The 15,237-nt window shown below is 37.5% G+C and overlaps 2 protein-coding genes across 19 annotated transcripts in view; one reads left to right on the forward strand and one right to left on the reverse strand.

Annotated features, from left to right (window-relative positions):
• The window catches only part of CMSS1 (cms1 ribosomal small subunit homolog), a 395,732-nt gene that overhangs the window by 257,648 nt on the left and 122,847 nt on the right, over positions 1-15,237 (reverse strand). The gene's annotated exons all lie outside the window — the stretch shown is intronic.
• FILIP1L (filamin A interacting protein 1 like) overlaps positions 1-15,237 on the forward strand; it is a 295,463-nt gene that overhangs the window by 163,863 nt on the left and 116,363 nt on the right. For both annotated transcript variants that reach the window (NM_001444320.1, NM_001444321.1), the window contains 1 exon segment: positions 14,766-15,018. In NM_001444320.1, the coding sequence (NP_001431249.1) occupies positions 14,776-15,018 (243 nt within the window). In that variant the 5' untranslated portion in view covers positions 14,766-14,775.

Consider the following 15,237-nt stretch of genomic DNA (forward strand, 5'->3'; position numbering starts at 1 on the left):
CCAGTGAGAGCCTCTGAATCAGCAGCCTTCGTCATCTTGTTCAGAACAGTTAAAGGTCAGTCAAGGAGCCAGTCACTTCATGTTAAGTCCCTCCAGATTGGCAGGATCATAGTTCCCTACCACCTCTCTGCTAAATAAAAGGCACCAGTTCCTGGCCAAATTCCAATTTCTTCAGCTTGCCAATCTCCATCTTGGCAAGGAACAAAATAACACACTCTGAAAATACAGGTTTAGCACTGACTAAAAGAACTCTCCTGCCTTCAGTGGCGTTAAGGCTGAGAAATATATTCTCCTCGTGATGTTAAAAGGCAAAAATCCATTAGGTTATTTTCTTATCTCACTTGATGTCCCAAGAAGGAAGGTATGTCTGATGAACCAAGAGATAAAATTGTATCATTGTATCTCCAATGGGATGAGTTATGTATTCCTGTCACATATCAGGCAATGGACACAGTATTTTATACATATGATCTCAAATCCTCCCAACAACCCTGCAAAGATATGGAGTCCCAAAGAAGTAAAGCAACTTGCCTCAAATTAGACAGCACACAGGGATGGAGACAGGGTTGTAACTTGGCTGCCCAGCTCTAGAGTCTGCCTCTTTCCCCTGCCATATACTATGCTATCTCTCTTTTTTATTTTGCATTGGGATTCTAGAAAACAACCAGAAGCTTCAGTACACAAATGACTTGATATATAACTAGAGTAAATGGAATATCAAAAACAAAACAGAAGCTCTAAGTTATAAATCCAAATGTATCATTTTGTCAGAAGTTTTCCATTATGAAGCTTATTCTGAAAAAGGGTCATGGCTAACACATTTTGGAAACATCTTTAAAATCCCTTCAAAGGCCACATACAAAAAAACAATCCTATTATCTTAGGGTCACAATTGGTTCTCTGACCAAAAACAGAATTTGCTGACCCAAACTCTAACTTGATTCACTAGATTTGGTTCCAAAGAATCTTTCCTTATTGTCAGAAGTCAAATCCACATTCAATGAACCAGATTTTGCCATGGCTGAGGGATATTCCAAAAACAGAAAACTCCAAAAGTAGAGTTCAAAAACTGTTCTGAGTAGTGGCAATGTTGTTAAAACGAGGTTACAGTAGCTCTCTGCTCCTTGAAATTATTTCCTCTCTTGGCTCCTGGAACACAGCTCAGTCTTCTGTTTCTCTTTTTCTGCCAGACACCCAAACATTAGTCTTCTTTTTCTTTTTTCTAACTCACACCTTATTCTCCCCCTTTAAAGAGAACCACTTCTGAAAGTAAAAAGAATATAACAAAGACCATGTACTCACCCATCCTTCAACAATCCTTAATACTTTGCCATACTTATTTCTCCTCTACCTTTTGCCTTTATTGTTTCTGGAATACTTAAAAGAAAAGCCCAGGACATCATGTCACCCACATACTTCATTATATATATAGAAAAATAAAAAGGATGTTCTCTCACATAAATACGATACCATTAGCATTTCTAACAAAATTAACAATAATTTCTTATTATCATCTAATACATAGTCCACATTCAAATTTTCTTGGTTGTCTTCTCCTTTACTTTAGCCATAAGGAATGACTTGTTATTTGTTACATGCTGTTTCTCATCCACTTTCAACCTGAGCATATGACCTGAACACTCTTATCCTCCCAGGGGCCAACTTTGAGGTGTTTTCATTAAGTGCCTTTAGTCATTTCATCTCAAATCCTCCCCCAAACACTTTGTACACTGGATATTACTTGTAGTATTTATTGGTATTTTGTATTTAGTTTTGAATCTCTATTTCTACCACACTAACCTGTGAATTTCTCAGTGTTTCAATTTTTTTCATCTGTGAATAAGAAAAATAACACCCACTCCATCTATCCAAATTAAAAAAAAAAAAGATACAAAGAAGGAGTTCTTGCTGTGGCCCAGCAAGAACTGAATAGTATCCATGAGGATGAGGGTTCCATCTCTGGCCTCACTAAGTGGGTTAAGGATCTGGTGTTACTGTGAGCTATGGTGTAGGCCAACAACTGCAATTCCAATTCAACCCCTAGCCTGGGACCTTCCATATGCTGCAGGTGCAGCCCTAATATATATATATAAGCATGAATCATATTACCTGGCCAATAACTGGAGTTCTACAAAAGACAGTTTCATTATTTTCCTCTAATAAGAGAAACTATAAATATGTCAAACAAGATTTAAATGCCTGAGAGGCAAGAGGGAAATGTTCCAGAATATAGGAAGATAGACTGAGTAAGGGAGAGTGTGGGAAAGGAAAAGTAAAATGGCTGCAAAGTTGAGTATTGCCCAAGGACTTCACCAGTTGCAACATTTTTTTTCTGTAACACAAAATCTCTCCATTCCAGTCACAGGTCCTTAGATAAAGGAAGAGAAAGGAAAGATGTCATTTGGAATCTGTACATGGGAACTCTTGATCTCTGAACCTCCTGTTCACCTTTGAGCTCTTTATTATGCTGGGTTGGTCTAGCCAAGAGGTCAGGGTGACCTATTGTCAACTAATAAGGGACAGAGGTTGAGAAAGCTAATACAATTTTTGAGAGACTTTGGATACTCTAAGGATGTATTTTTATCTTTTAGGATTCACATCTTTCTAGGTCTGGAAGAAGTAGGGGCTAGCCTATAAACATGTAGCGTTGCTATAGAAACAGCAACAAGGCTGTAGGCAAGAGATCTGGGTACTGGCACTAGCTGCAGGCATGACTACGGGCACATCAGTTAATTCCAATGGGTCTCAGTTGCAGAATAAGGTGATTGGATGAAGTTGGTTCCAACAGCTAAAGAGACAAAAATTCAAAGAGAATAGAAAGGTTAAGTGACTGGCTCAATATCACCATGCTTCTAAGAAAAAACAGAGAGCAGAGTTGGAAGAAATATGAAGTGATGTAGTTTAAAAACTTTTAAAATTATATGATTTTCAAGAGCTCTGATCTAGTGCCGGAAGTGTGGCACTTAAAAATGTATTTAAAGCTAACTTGGACTATATGAAAATAATTTTCTTCTTCTGTTCTATTCCACAAAGATCTGGAAAACATTCCCAGTTCTGTGTCAACCTTAAATGAGAAAAGAATCTTTAAAGAACCACTGATTTGTAATGGAAAACTCAGATAAATCAACTATTTATACTCTGAAATTTTTATACTTCTTTTTGTCCTTTCTTCAGAACACACAGCTAAGAAAAGCCATGATGTAAGTCTGCTCTCCCAGACTCCATTGGCAGGCTGTTTATTCTGTATCTACAGCCTAGCAGCTTCTCTGACTACAACATTTAGTGGACAAGCAACCAAAGAACACATTCAAGCTTTAAAAATGTGCAAGTGTTTTTTTTAGGGCCACAGCAGCAGCATATGCAGGCTCCCAGGCTAGGGGTCGAATCAGAGTTACAGTTGCCAGCCTATGCCACAGCCATAGCAATGAGGGATCCAAGCTGCATCCACAACCTATACCACAGCTCACAGCAATTCTGGATCCTTAACCCACTGACCGAGGCCAGGGATCAAATCCGCAACCTCATGGTTACTAGTCAGATTTGTTTCCACTGCACTATAATGGAACTACAAAACTGGGCACGTTTTGATTAATCTAGCATGAACCTGGAGACAAAAGGGCATTAGAAGACCCAAGTTTTCTTTCCTGGCACAAGATTTATTACCCAGTTATTTAAGCTTTTTGAATCTCAAATTCCACATCTTGAAAAACAGGGCACATAATTACCTATCTACTGACATAATAAGTGATGTACACATGAAAAGTATTACAAGCATTCATTTGATAATCTAAACTAGAATATGTCTTCATTAAATGCTTACTATCAAATTTCTTAATCTATACTTAACATTCTGAGATCCAACTTCAGAAGACTTAGTGAGATCTTCCCTATGTAAATATTCTCATTATTTCACTTCCTTAGTTGTGTTTGGGAGATCATGCCCAACTCTATGCATTTCTTTAAGAAATGCTTTGTCTAATGAAAAGTAGGCCTAAAGGAGTATAATCAAATGTGTGTGAGATTATGTATAGAGTGAGGGAGACTAAACTACACAGTATGAGGAAAGGTGGTTAAAGAAACCAGGAGTGTTACATCTGGAAGAAAGAAGAAAGCCCTTCCCACTGAAGGGCCACAGTGTGGCAAGAAAATCAGTCATGCTGGACTTAGCTCTAGAGGCAGAAGCAAGATAAATGAATAAAGTTCCTGAGAGCTGGATTTCAGCTCACAGAGAGGCAGCACTTTCAGACCCTTAGAGCTGTATAACAATGAAACAGATGGGCACAGAAAATATGTAGTGCCTGGTACCATGGGGGATGGATGAGATGACTACTACACTATGTTTTGAACCTTACATCTGATTTGAAAGTAACCTTGAGTTTCTCTTAGGACTCAGCATTCTTAGGAATATGGACCTGAATCACAGATCCCCAAGTTCCATCCCCCTCTCTGAAGCCCTGTTCATGCCCTCCCTATAAGTAAAAATATCATTAAGGAATGTTTCAACGATTTTTACTCAAAATGGAAGAAAAAGATAAAGGGAGCCATTGCTAAATTAGGTTGTCTAGTTTTCAATGCATCTTTTTTTAGCCATCAGATAGCTTTATTGCAGCTGGATGAATTTAGTGTCTTCAAATGTGGGTGACTAGGGCAATAAAAGGAAACAAACTTTTTATTTTTTTATTTTAAGAGAAACCAAATAAAATATTCAACAGGATTTTTTTCCCTAATGTGGCTATGCAAGCACAACCTGGCTGTTTTGCAACTGAGCACTATTAAGATCTATTTATAGACAGTATTTTCATAGATGAAATCACATTTACCATGAGACAGTTAATATTAAGGGCTCAACCAGCTCTGCTGAGAACCCCATAATCTTACTACATCACTTTCCATTCCACTTTGAGGGAACTAAGTTACAGCTTAATGGTTCCATGCAGAGAGAAGGCGAAGTCCAAGTGGAAATGTAAAGCTAGCCGACAGCCTGGTCCTTAAATACAGCAAGTGTTGGATGTTAAACACATTCAAACATAAGGCACTGGATCACCTCCAAGTTTGTCCCTTGATGAAGAGTGTCCTACATTTGGTACAGACTCACTCTGCTTTGTCATCTTGCCATCAAAACAATTCATCCCCCAAATTTCCTACAAACTCAAGTTTAAATGACAATGATAGTGCTTTATAAAATGTCACATACAGAACAATTGGACTAAAGGTTGTTAAAGGTGCTGTCAAACAAAAAAGAGTGTAGTGGCTAGTTCTATCATTTTATGCATGTGACAGTGTATTTGGGGTAGTGGGGATGACAAAGACTGAAAGGTCAGGATATATATGATAAAAGTGTTCAAAATTCAGTGACATTAATTGGAATTTTCCAGTAAGTCTTGGGATCTAGTGTTTCTTCTCCACCATTGAGCGTACATGTGCAGATGTGCGTGCACACACACACACATTCTGAACTTTGTGTAGGTACCAGCATTACCCTGATATTGATATTAATTTCTCTTTGATGTCTCCTGTGATAGTCTCCACACTTAGTTTACCTTTACCAAGCCCTTTCCTATGATCTTTATTGCTGAAACTCTTTAAGATTAAATAAGGTAATTTATATAAAGCACTTAAAACAGTGCCTGGTATGCTGTAAGAGGTCTATTCACATTAGCTATTCTTATACATTACAGCTACTGCTATTAGATTCTTGGTACTATTTTTCTGAATTTATAGTCAGTGGTTCACACATGAATCATCTTTCCCATGAGGTACTTCCTACTCATAGCCAATCAGCTCTGGGGAGAACTACATGACTCCATTATTTAAATGATTCCTGTTGAAGTCCAATTCTGTTGAACACTGGGGAGACAGGAACAAGGGCCCTATGTTCACATAGCATGAACAATATACCTATTACCAGGTGCCATTATCTCCATTTTACTTTTTCTTTTCTTTTCTTCCTTCCTTTCTCTCTCTCTCTCTCTCTTTCCTTCCTTCCTTCTTTGTTTTTGCCTCTTTAGGGCCACACCCACGGCATATGGAGGTTCCCAGGCTAGGGGTCTAATGGGAGCTGTAGCAGCTGGCCTTCGCCACAGTCACAGCAATGCCAGATCCAAGCTGCGTCTGCAACCTACACCACAGCTCATGGCAATGCCAGATCCTTGACCCGCTGAGTGAGGCCAGGGATCAAACCTGCAACCTCATGGTTCCTAGTCAGATTCATTTCTGCTGCGCCATGATGGGAACTCCCATTTTACATTTGAAGGCTCCCAGAGGTATAGTAAGTTGTTCAAGGCTAGAAAACTAACATATTTAAGCCCAGATCCATCTGAACCCACAATTTCATAATCTTTCTCTTTTTATTATGCTATGCCTCCTGCCTACCTCCAAGATGCCAGCAAAGTGGCTGAGAAAAGAACATTAAAGTTTTAAGAATAACAATGCACTCAATTAAGTTTCTGCACATATATAACACATGAAAACGAAACATCTTTACTGAATAGATCAATTGCTGAAAGGGCCAGGGAGTTGTGAATTCATATTATACAGTACCCATATCAACAAATGGGATTTTAAGTTATTGCTTACCTAAGCTTGCACATATCAGCAAATACGATAACTGACATGGTATACATTTTTTTGAGTAACAATGTTGAACTAAGATTTTTCCTTTATGATGTATGCTTTCTTATAAGACCCAAGGTAGATATACCATAGTGATTTGATAGACTTTGGAGCCAGACCACCCAAGTTAGGATCTGGTTCTGCCACTTTTCAGCAGTAAAATCTTTGGCAAGTTAGTTAACAGCTACAAGCCTCAGTTTCCTCCTTTGCAAAATGGGAATGAGGAACAGTTTTTTGTGAAGAATAAATGATTTAATCAAAAGAAATCATTTAGAACATGCCTATATTTAGTAAGTATTGAATTAATATATCATTATTATTATTTTCTTCTTAAATCGGAGCTTTGATTGGTTACCTTATTATCACAGTAAATGATCAAGATCAAAACCAATTTCTTTCACTGAGGCTTTCTGAAGTTCTTTTATACAAGCAAAATATCTTCTTTCCACCATTCGAACATGAAAATAAATAGGTACATGGAGGCTAAATTATATCTAAATAGAAACCAGTTATGTAAAATAAGCAGTTTTTGCTAATAAGATTAATAAAGAATGATTAAGAAAATTTAACTTTTTTGGGGGTCTTTTTAGGGCTGCACCCATGGCACGTGGAGGTTCCCAGGGTAAGGGTCAAATCGGAGCTGTAGCTACTGGCCTATACCACAGCCACACCAGATCTGAGCTGCATCTGTAACCTAAACCACAGTTCATGGCAACACCAGATCCTTAACCCACTGAGCAAGGCCAGGGATTGAACCTGCATCCTCATGGATCCTAGCCAGATACATTTCTGCTGAGCCGCGACAAGAACTCTGAAAATTCAACTTTTAAAGTAAGGACTTGGCTGGGAGTGTATATGTTGGGATGCGGTGGTATGTAGAATATGCCTCAAGTAACATTTGGCCATTTCCTGTAACTAAATTAAGTAAATAGTTGCAAATTCTCTACTTGTTCTTCTGCACAGACATATCCTTACCAAGATACACCATCATATCAACCAGCTTAAGCCAAAGAGAAACTGACTGAGGTCACCACATAGGAAAACAAAGCAGAATCTACTTCTCAGGGCCAACTGCACTACACCACATTTGTATCCATAGATACAAGACAACAGAAAAGCACAGAGTTCAAAAGTGGGAAGTCCTAGGACCTCAGAGATGATCTAGTCTCAAGCGCAAATCCTGCCATCAAGGGGACCTATTGGGGAGCAAGGAACAGGGCAAAAATCAAGGAAAAGAACCCCTGATCCTTGTTTCATCCTGAATGACCTTCTGGAGCCAATCTAGCCTAATATCCTAGGTTGTTTACAAGTAACAACCCAGAGCCTAGCTACTTACAAGTAGAACTGAGATCAGAAGCCAGGTTTCCTAATTCCCAGTCTGCTGCTCTCTTAGACTTCCGAGGGCTGCCATTTATGGCTATGACAGCCATAGGTAACAACACATTAGGTTGTATTAAACTTGAAAAACTAAGCAGGTTTTCTCCTTGCAAAATCATCAGGCATTATATCACTGCTGACACTTTATGAAAAAAGTAAGGCATCATTTTTTGGTCTAAACAAAAGCAAATTTTCATTCTTTTTTTTTTCCTTTGTAACCTGAAAATCCCAAACCACTATTGCTATTACAAAATTTTTCTTTTCCTCAATACGTACCCCTGGGCCAAGCACAGATGCATTAAAAATTTGCCAAGAGAAACAATGAAGTCACTGATAATAAAAAGCATGAGAGTATCATGAAATTCATGTCTTTGTTTTCTTCCTCTTGATATTTAATTACTTCTCATTACTGATCATTTTGTGGTTGTTGGCAGAAGGGCAAGGAAACCCCACCACTGTAAACATGCAGAGACACACACTCCTCAGTAGACCAGAAGTCTGCACACGATGGCTCTTTTCACCAACCCAATGTGAGTGCCAGCAAGAATGCTGATATTATTCTTCCCAGTCCCCAAAGAAGATCAGTGGTTTTAGAAAAACTCTAATTATTTTAAAAAGAATAAAACAATGTAAAAATGTTTCAGGGCATTTCGTTTTTATCACTTATAAATATCATCATTGGCAAATGATTTGTCTTCTTCTGGCAGATTTCACCCAACTAACATTAAGAATAAGGTGAAGGGGAATATAGCTGATGTTTTATAATAACTATAAATGGAGCATAACCTTCAAAAATTATACTGCACACCTGTAACTATAATACTGTACATCAACTGTAACTCAATTTCAAAAAAAAAGAATGAGGTGAGAGAAGATAAAATGTATACAGATTTCCATTCAGTTTCTATAGCAGCTCAGGGTTGTCTTAAAGAGCACTACTTATGAGCAATGCTTAGCAAATGACCTGGTTAAATAGAAGCTTAATTTTCTTGGAATTCTGGAAGACATACTTTGTATAAAATTAATGGTGGTAGAGAAATCCTTATTGATTAAGCAGAATATAAGTCGATTCGTATCATGTGGCTATTATTCCACATATGAATATGTGGGTAAGATGAAAGCACAGGCATTTATCACAGAAATCATAATAGCCTTACTCTTCCAAGAAACTAAAAGATGAACCAAATATATTTTACCTGTTTTAAACCAGACTTTTATTCCATTTTCATAGAAATATGAATCTGTAACCGCATTAAGCCTAGAGTTTTTCCAAAGATGGCTGCACTTAACTTTTCCCAGTACACTGTAATGTGACTTTGCAGTTCCTTCCATTAGGAGGCGGAATCTATCTCCCCACTGCTGAATTTGGGCTGGTCTTGTGACATTCTTCCACCAATAAAAAAATGAGACCTTGGAGTCTCACATTCTTAGGATGCTGCCCTGAGACTGCCATGTGGGGAAGCTTGGCCTAGTCTACTAGAGGTTGAAGGCCCATGTGAAGCAAAGATGAGATGATCTCCAAGCCCAATAAGCTGATAGCCAGGTATGGGAGTGAACCCATCTTAGACCATCCACACCCAGCTGAACTGCAAGATGAGTGAAAATGCAGAGGGAACCATACAATTGTGAGCCATTGTTATTTAGGCACTATGCAGGCTACAAAGTAGAAAAAGAAAACCAGTCACTCTGTTGAATAGCCATTATATATGAAGCACCAGGTCAGAAACGCCATGGGACACGTGAGTGGAGAGACTAATAACATTAGACAGAAGACATGGACAGCCCTGTCCTTCATGTGAGAACATAGCCACACATAAGGTAGTATATAATATTTATCCATTTTAAATATATCTAATCTACGTTAACAACTTTCCATTATTCCTTCAGACCAGACCAAGGATCTCCCTGAGGTGTTTAAGACAATCCAATAGGGTGGGAGAAAACAGCTATCTTTTTTTTAAGTTAATAATTTTCCTTTTTAGGAGTTCCCACTGTGGCGCAATGAGATCGGCAGCATTTCTGGAATGCTGGGATGCAGTTTGATCCCTGGCCTGGCACAGTGGGTTAAGGATCTGACATTGCTGCTGTAGTGTAAGTCACAACTATAGCTCAGATCTGACCCCTGGCCTGAGAACTCCATATGCCACAGGGTGGCCAAAAAATATTTACATTTGAATGTTTTCATAAGTATGTAGCATATATTAATATGCTAGCATAGGAACATTATCTAGTTATTTATTTTTTTAAAGTTTTATTGAAGTATAGTTGATTTACAATGTTGAAACAATTTCTGCTGTACAAAAAGTGATTCAGTTATACATATTTATAAATATATAAAGAAACATAATGGGGTTTCCTAGAGTCATAAATCCCATATGTTTTCAATCTTCCATCCCTTCCCAAAATATACTTCTATGCCTTTGCTTTACTCAAATAAATGAATCCTTCCCTGGCTATGTAGGGAAGAGTCAGTGACAACTACTGCCACAGATCACCGTACTGTAATTATTAATAACCTCTTCAGCAAGGCTATAAGCATTTTTCAGACAAGGTGTCTGTATCCATTTCAGACAGTTACCTATAACCATCTGTCTTTGGCAGTAGAATATAATGGCATGAGATATAATTTCTGCAGCCAGGTTGCCTGGATTTAAATCCCAGTTCTGCCAATTATTAGCTGTGTAACATTCATCTGTGTTTTCATTTCTTTGCTGTAAATTCTGAGATAATAATATTCCCTACCTCATCATAGGGTTGTTGGGATAACTGAATAAGTTAATAAATGTAAAATGCTTAGAAGAATGCCTGGCATGCAGTAATTGCTCAGTAAGTATTAGCTATCATCATCATTACCACGACCATCACCATCGCCACCTCCATCAATGCTGTCTTTCTGTCTCCAGTATCTAATAGAGTAAAAAATAAATGTGTGATGGAGGGAAGTAAGAAAGATCATGAGTTATAGAGAAAACACATTAAGGGACTTTAAAAGTTTTGAAAGTGTATGTTTTAAATTTCTCCAGATGGATACTTTAACTTCAAGTACCACCTGACAGTTGGTTTGTTACCAACAAATAAAATATTTAAATAATAAACAGGTAAGGCTATAACACCTTCAAGTTCTGCTTTTACAGCCTGTTGTTATATGAGGCTAAAAACAATTCTCAGCTTGGAAGTTCCTGTTGTGGCTCAGCGGAAACGAATCTGACTAGCATTCATAAGGACGCAGGTTCGATCCCTGGCCTTGCTCAGTGGGTTAAGGATCTGGTGTTTTGAGCTGTGGTGTAGGTCACAGACATGGCTTGGATCCAGCGTTGCTATGGCTATGGTGTAGGCCAGCAGATACAGTTCCAATTTGACCTCTAGCCTGGGAACCTGCATATGCTGTGGGTGCAGCCCTAAAAAGACAAACAAAACAAAACAAAAAACAAACAAAACAATTCTCAGCTAAAAATTATCACAAGGATTATTTCCCTGAGCATTGTCTTTTAACTCTAGTCTATCCTCTGGTGACAACCATTAGACACAGGTTTACTGCATATCCCTATGTAGCATTTAGATTTCTGTGGTTTTCCTGCAAGATACAGACTCACAAATCCATGTCTTCTAAATATGATATTGATTAACTTACGCTGGAAAGCACAGTGGCAAGAATCATTGTATATGCTAGGAGAAAGGGGATCATGGAGATCACTTCCTCATTCCCCTCGTTTCACTAATCAGGACAATGAACTCAGAGATGATCAGTGTCTTAACTGAGTGCCACAACTGATTCGTGACAGAATTCTTTTCACAAGACTTCTGTCTAGTTCAGACACATTTCATGACCTCAGATTTACAAACTATTTTCATAAACCTTACACCTGAAAGTGTATCACCTGTATTAGGGAAGTAAGAAAGCCACACCACAAATAACCAACTTAGTGCATGACACACAGTGACCTTCAATAAAAGTTTGCTGAAGGATGGGTGGAGAGATGAATGGAGGCTTAGCTGATTGGCTGTGAAGTCCTCAAGGTTCCTGAACTATCTTGACATTCAAGTTTCTCAAACGGTGCCAGCAAACTGGGACTGGCAAGAATCACTTCTTAAACAGAGTACCAAGGAAAGACACAGAGCCATTCTTTCAATCTTCTTTTCCTTCCCCCGTATTTATGGCTTGCATCTCATTAGGTGAAAGAGATAATCAAACTTACTTTGGTTCTTCAATTTTTTCCAACTATTAAAGGTAATGCAGAATCACTATAAAATTTGGGGGAATGAAATAAATTAATATCAATATTAATAATAGAAGCTAATGTTTATTGAGTGATAATTTTTGTTTTGTTTTGTTTTGTCTCTTTAGGGCTGCACCTGCAGCATATGGAGGTTCCCAGGCTAGGAGTCTAATCGGAGCTGTTGCTCCCGGCCTACGCCAGAGCCATAGCAATGCCAGATCCGAGCCATGCCTACAACCTACACCACAGCTCGCAGCAACGTTGGATCCTTAACCTATTGAGCAAGGCCAGGGATCAAACCTGCAACCTCATGGTTCCTAGTCGGATTTGTTTCCGCTGCGCCACGATGGGAACTCCTACTGAGTGATAATTTTGCATGAGGCATGCTGCAAACATTTGACATGTGACATGTCCTGATTCATTTAATCCTCGCAGCAACTTTAGGTTATAAATATCCTTCTATTATTACCTTCATTTTACAGATGAGAAAACTGAGGCATAGAGGTATTAAATAACTTGTCCAGTTTCAGTCAATGGATTACAGATCTGAACTCAGGTAGAGTGGTTCCAGACCCACTGAGTGGGTCTCAATGACTCTTCAAATTTTGGTTTCCAATGCACATTAAAAAGAAAAGAACTGATTTAAATATTGACAAATTTGACTAAATTAAAAAGTAAAATTTCTACACCACAAAAGACAAAGTGAAAATGCAAGCAATAGACAAGAAAAAATAATAGCAAAATATATAATCAACAAAATAATTTATTGAATGTCATGAATTCTTACAAATTTATAAGAAAAAGACAACTGATATAAAAGGAAAATGGGCAAAGACTCTGAACAAGCAATTTAAGAAGCAACTCAAATGGCTCTCAACATAAAAGGATGCCACTGTCATTAATTATAGTATGCAAATTAAGAAGTTGGATATCATTTCACTTATCAAATTGGTAAAAATTATAAACTCATAATACCAAGTGTTGATGAAGACATGAAGCAATGAGAACCCTCATACTCTGCTATAAATTGATACTCCATTTAGGAGAGCAATAATGCCTAGTAATGCTGAGAACATATATATTTCATAGTCCAAAAATTCCACTCCTATGACCTAAAGAAAATTACCTAAAGAAAGGCATGTGTACACACAAAAAATGTACAAGAAAATTCACAGCAGCATTCTTTCTAATACTACAAAAAAGTAAATTATTTAAATATCCATCAATAGTAAAATGGATAAGTAAATGGCAGACTATTCATATAATGAAATAATATATAGCAATCAAAATATGTAAAAAAAAAAAAGAACCTCAAAAACACAGGATGAAAAGAATATTTCCAGAACAATACATTTAATATGCTGTACTTACAAAAGGTTTGAAAATCTTCAAAGTAATACTACATATTGCTCAGCAATAAATATACATGCTTTAAAAGTATGAAACATGCATGGGGAAAATAAACACCAAATTCAAGATGGTTACTTCTGGAGTGGGAAGGGTACAGAGTTGGCTAAGGAAGAGGTACTTAAGGGCTTTGACTGTATCTGTAATATTTTACTGAAAAAATTGTTTTCTAATGTATAAGGTAAATAAAGATTTACATATCTGATTGGCAGCATGTAGTGATTCATTAATTTCCATACCTTTCTGTAAAGAAATATTATTACAAACTAAAAGCAAAGTACCAATCACGATAAAATTTTCATGATTTTAGGAATGAGTAAAGTTAACAATCTGCTTATATATCATTGATGTAGACAAATTCAATTGGTATTTTATCTTTTCATTAGAAACCTCAGAACAATTTATCTTGTTACTGTAAATTAATTTGGATGATTATATAATCATATATGGAGCTAATATGTCCCTCCAATATTAATTTATTTTATATTGTTTCTATAATTGTCAACTACTATAGGCACTATTGTTCTCATTTTGGAGATAAGGGTCTTAAATATAAGTCCTTGACTTATCCAAGGATAGTTTTTAGCAGAATGTTAGGGGTACAGCCAGGGACCAAGCCTTCATTCCTTTAATATTAGACTTCACTGTCATAACAAAATAACCCAAAGTATTTTGTAGTGGTAATTTTGATGCTTCTATCTTAAATCGCCGAAGTCTATGAAATTAAAAAAATTTTTAAACTTCCAAAGGAAACACTATAATGTGAATCTGCAGAAGTTAGAACAATTAGCAAATCTGCCATTTTATAACTATGTTAAGTACATCTTAAGTAAGCACTTAGACCGAGGTTGGAGGTATGACTTAGGTCCCTGAGGTAGAATGCTTGGTGGATGAAGTTCAAATACAGTCTGTTTACCCATGGACATAAGTGGCCTTAATCAAAGCAGAACACATTTTTTAAAATGTTGATTTTAAAAACAGAAGTATAAATAAGGCTGTGATTTATGAATCTGCTAATGCCCTTCTCTGCTGTAGACTTCACAATGATCAAGTCTTTGGCTGTGGTAAATACAACAAGAGTGCAGACTTGTCAAAGTTCTTATTAAAACTCCACATCCACTAAGAATTACAAATTGTCTTCCTTCTTTCCAGTCCATAAAGAATGCGTTCCAAAAGCAGTGACATGGAGGGCTCAGCCCGAAAGCAACTTCCAAGACAGAGTAAAGACGACAGTTTCCAAGGACCTGAGGACATGAAGCAGAGACACAGAGACAAAGAGCCCACCAGTGAGTCAGATGCAATCCTTCCATATCCTAAGTCACACAGTGGTAACAGCCACCAAGGAGAAGACCTCTCAAGAGATGACTTATTATTTCTTCTCAGCATTCTGGAGGGAGAACTGCAGGTCAGCTGGGTTAGAATTTTCCCCCTTCATGTTTTAAGGAAAAGGCTGCTTATGAATTTGGTGTGTAGGATGCTACAGAAATAGATACAGTGGTTCATACTTGTATATACATGAAAGCAAAGTGTACATACACAGAATCCTCTCTGGCAACATGAAGGGCAATAGATCACATCTAAAAGAGATGTTGTTATGACATGCAATTGGCACACATGTTGTGAA

The sequence above is a fragment of the Sus scrofa genome, chromosome 13 (genome assembly GCF_054392235.1).
Source record: "Sus scrofa isolate SSC_HxYL_T2T_F1_AM1 chromosome 13, Sscrofa_HxYL_maternal_Yorkshire_Landrace_v2.0, whole genome shotgun sequence".
Taxonomy (NCBI): Eukaryota; Metazoa; Chordata; class Mammalia; order Artiodactyla; family Suidae; genus Sus; species Sus scrofa.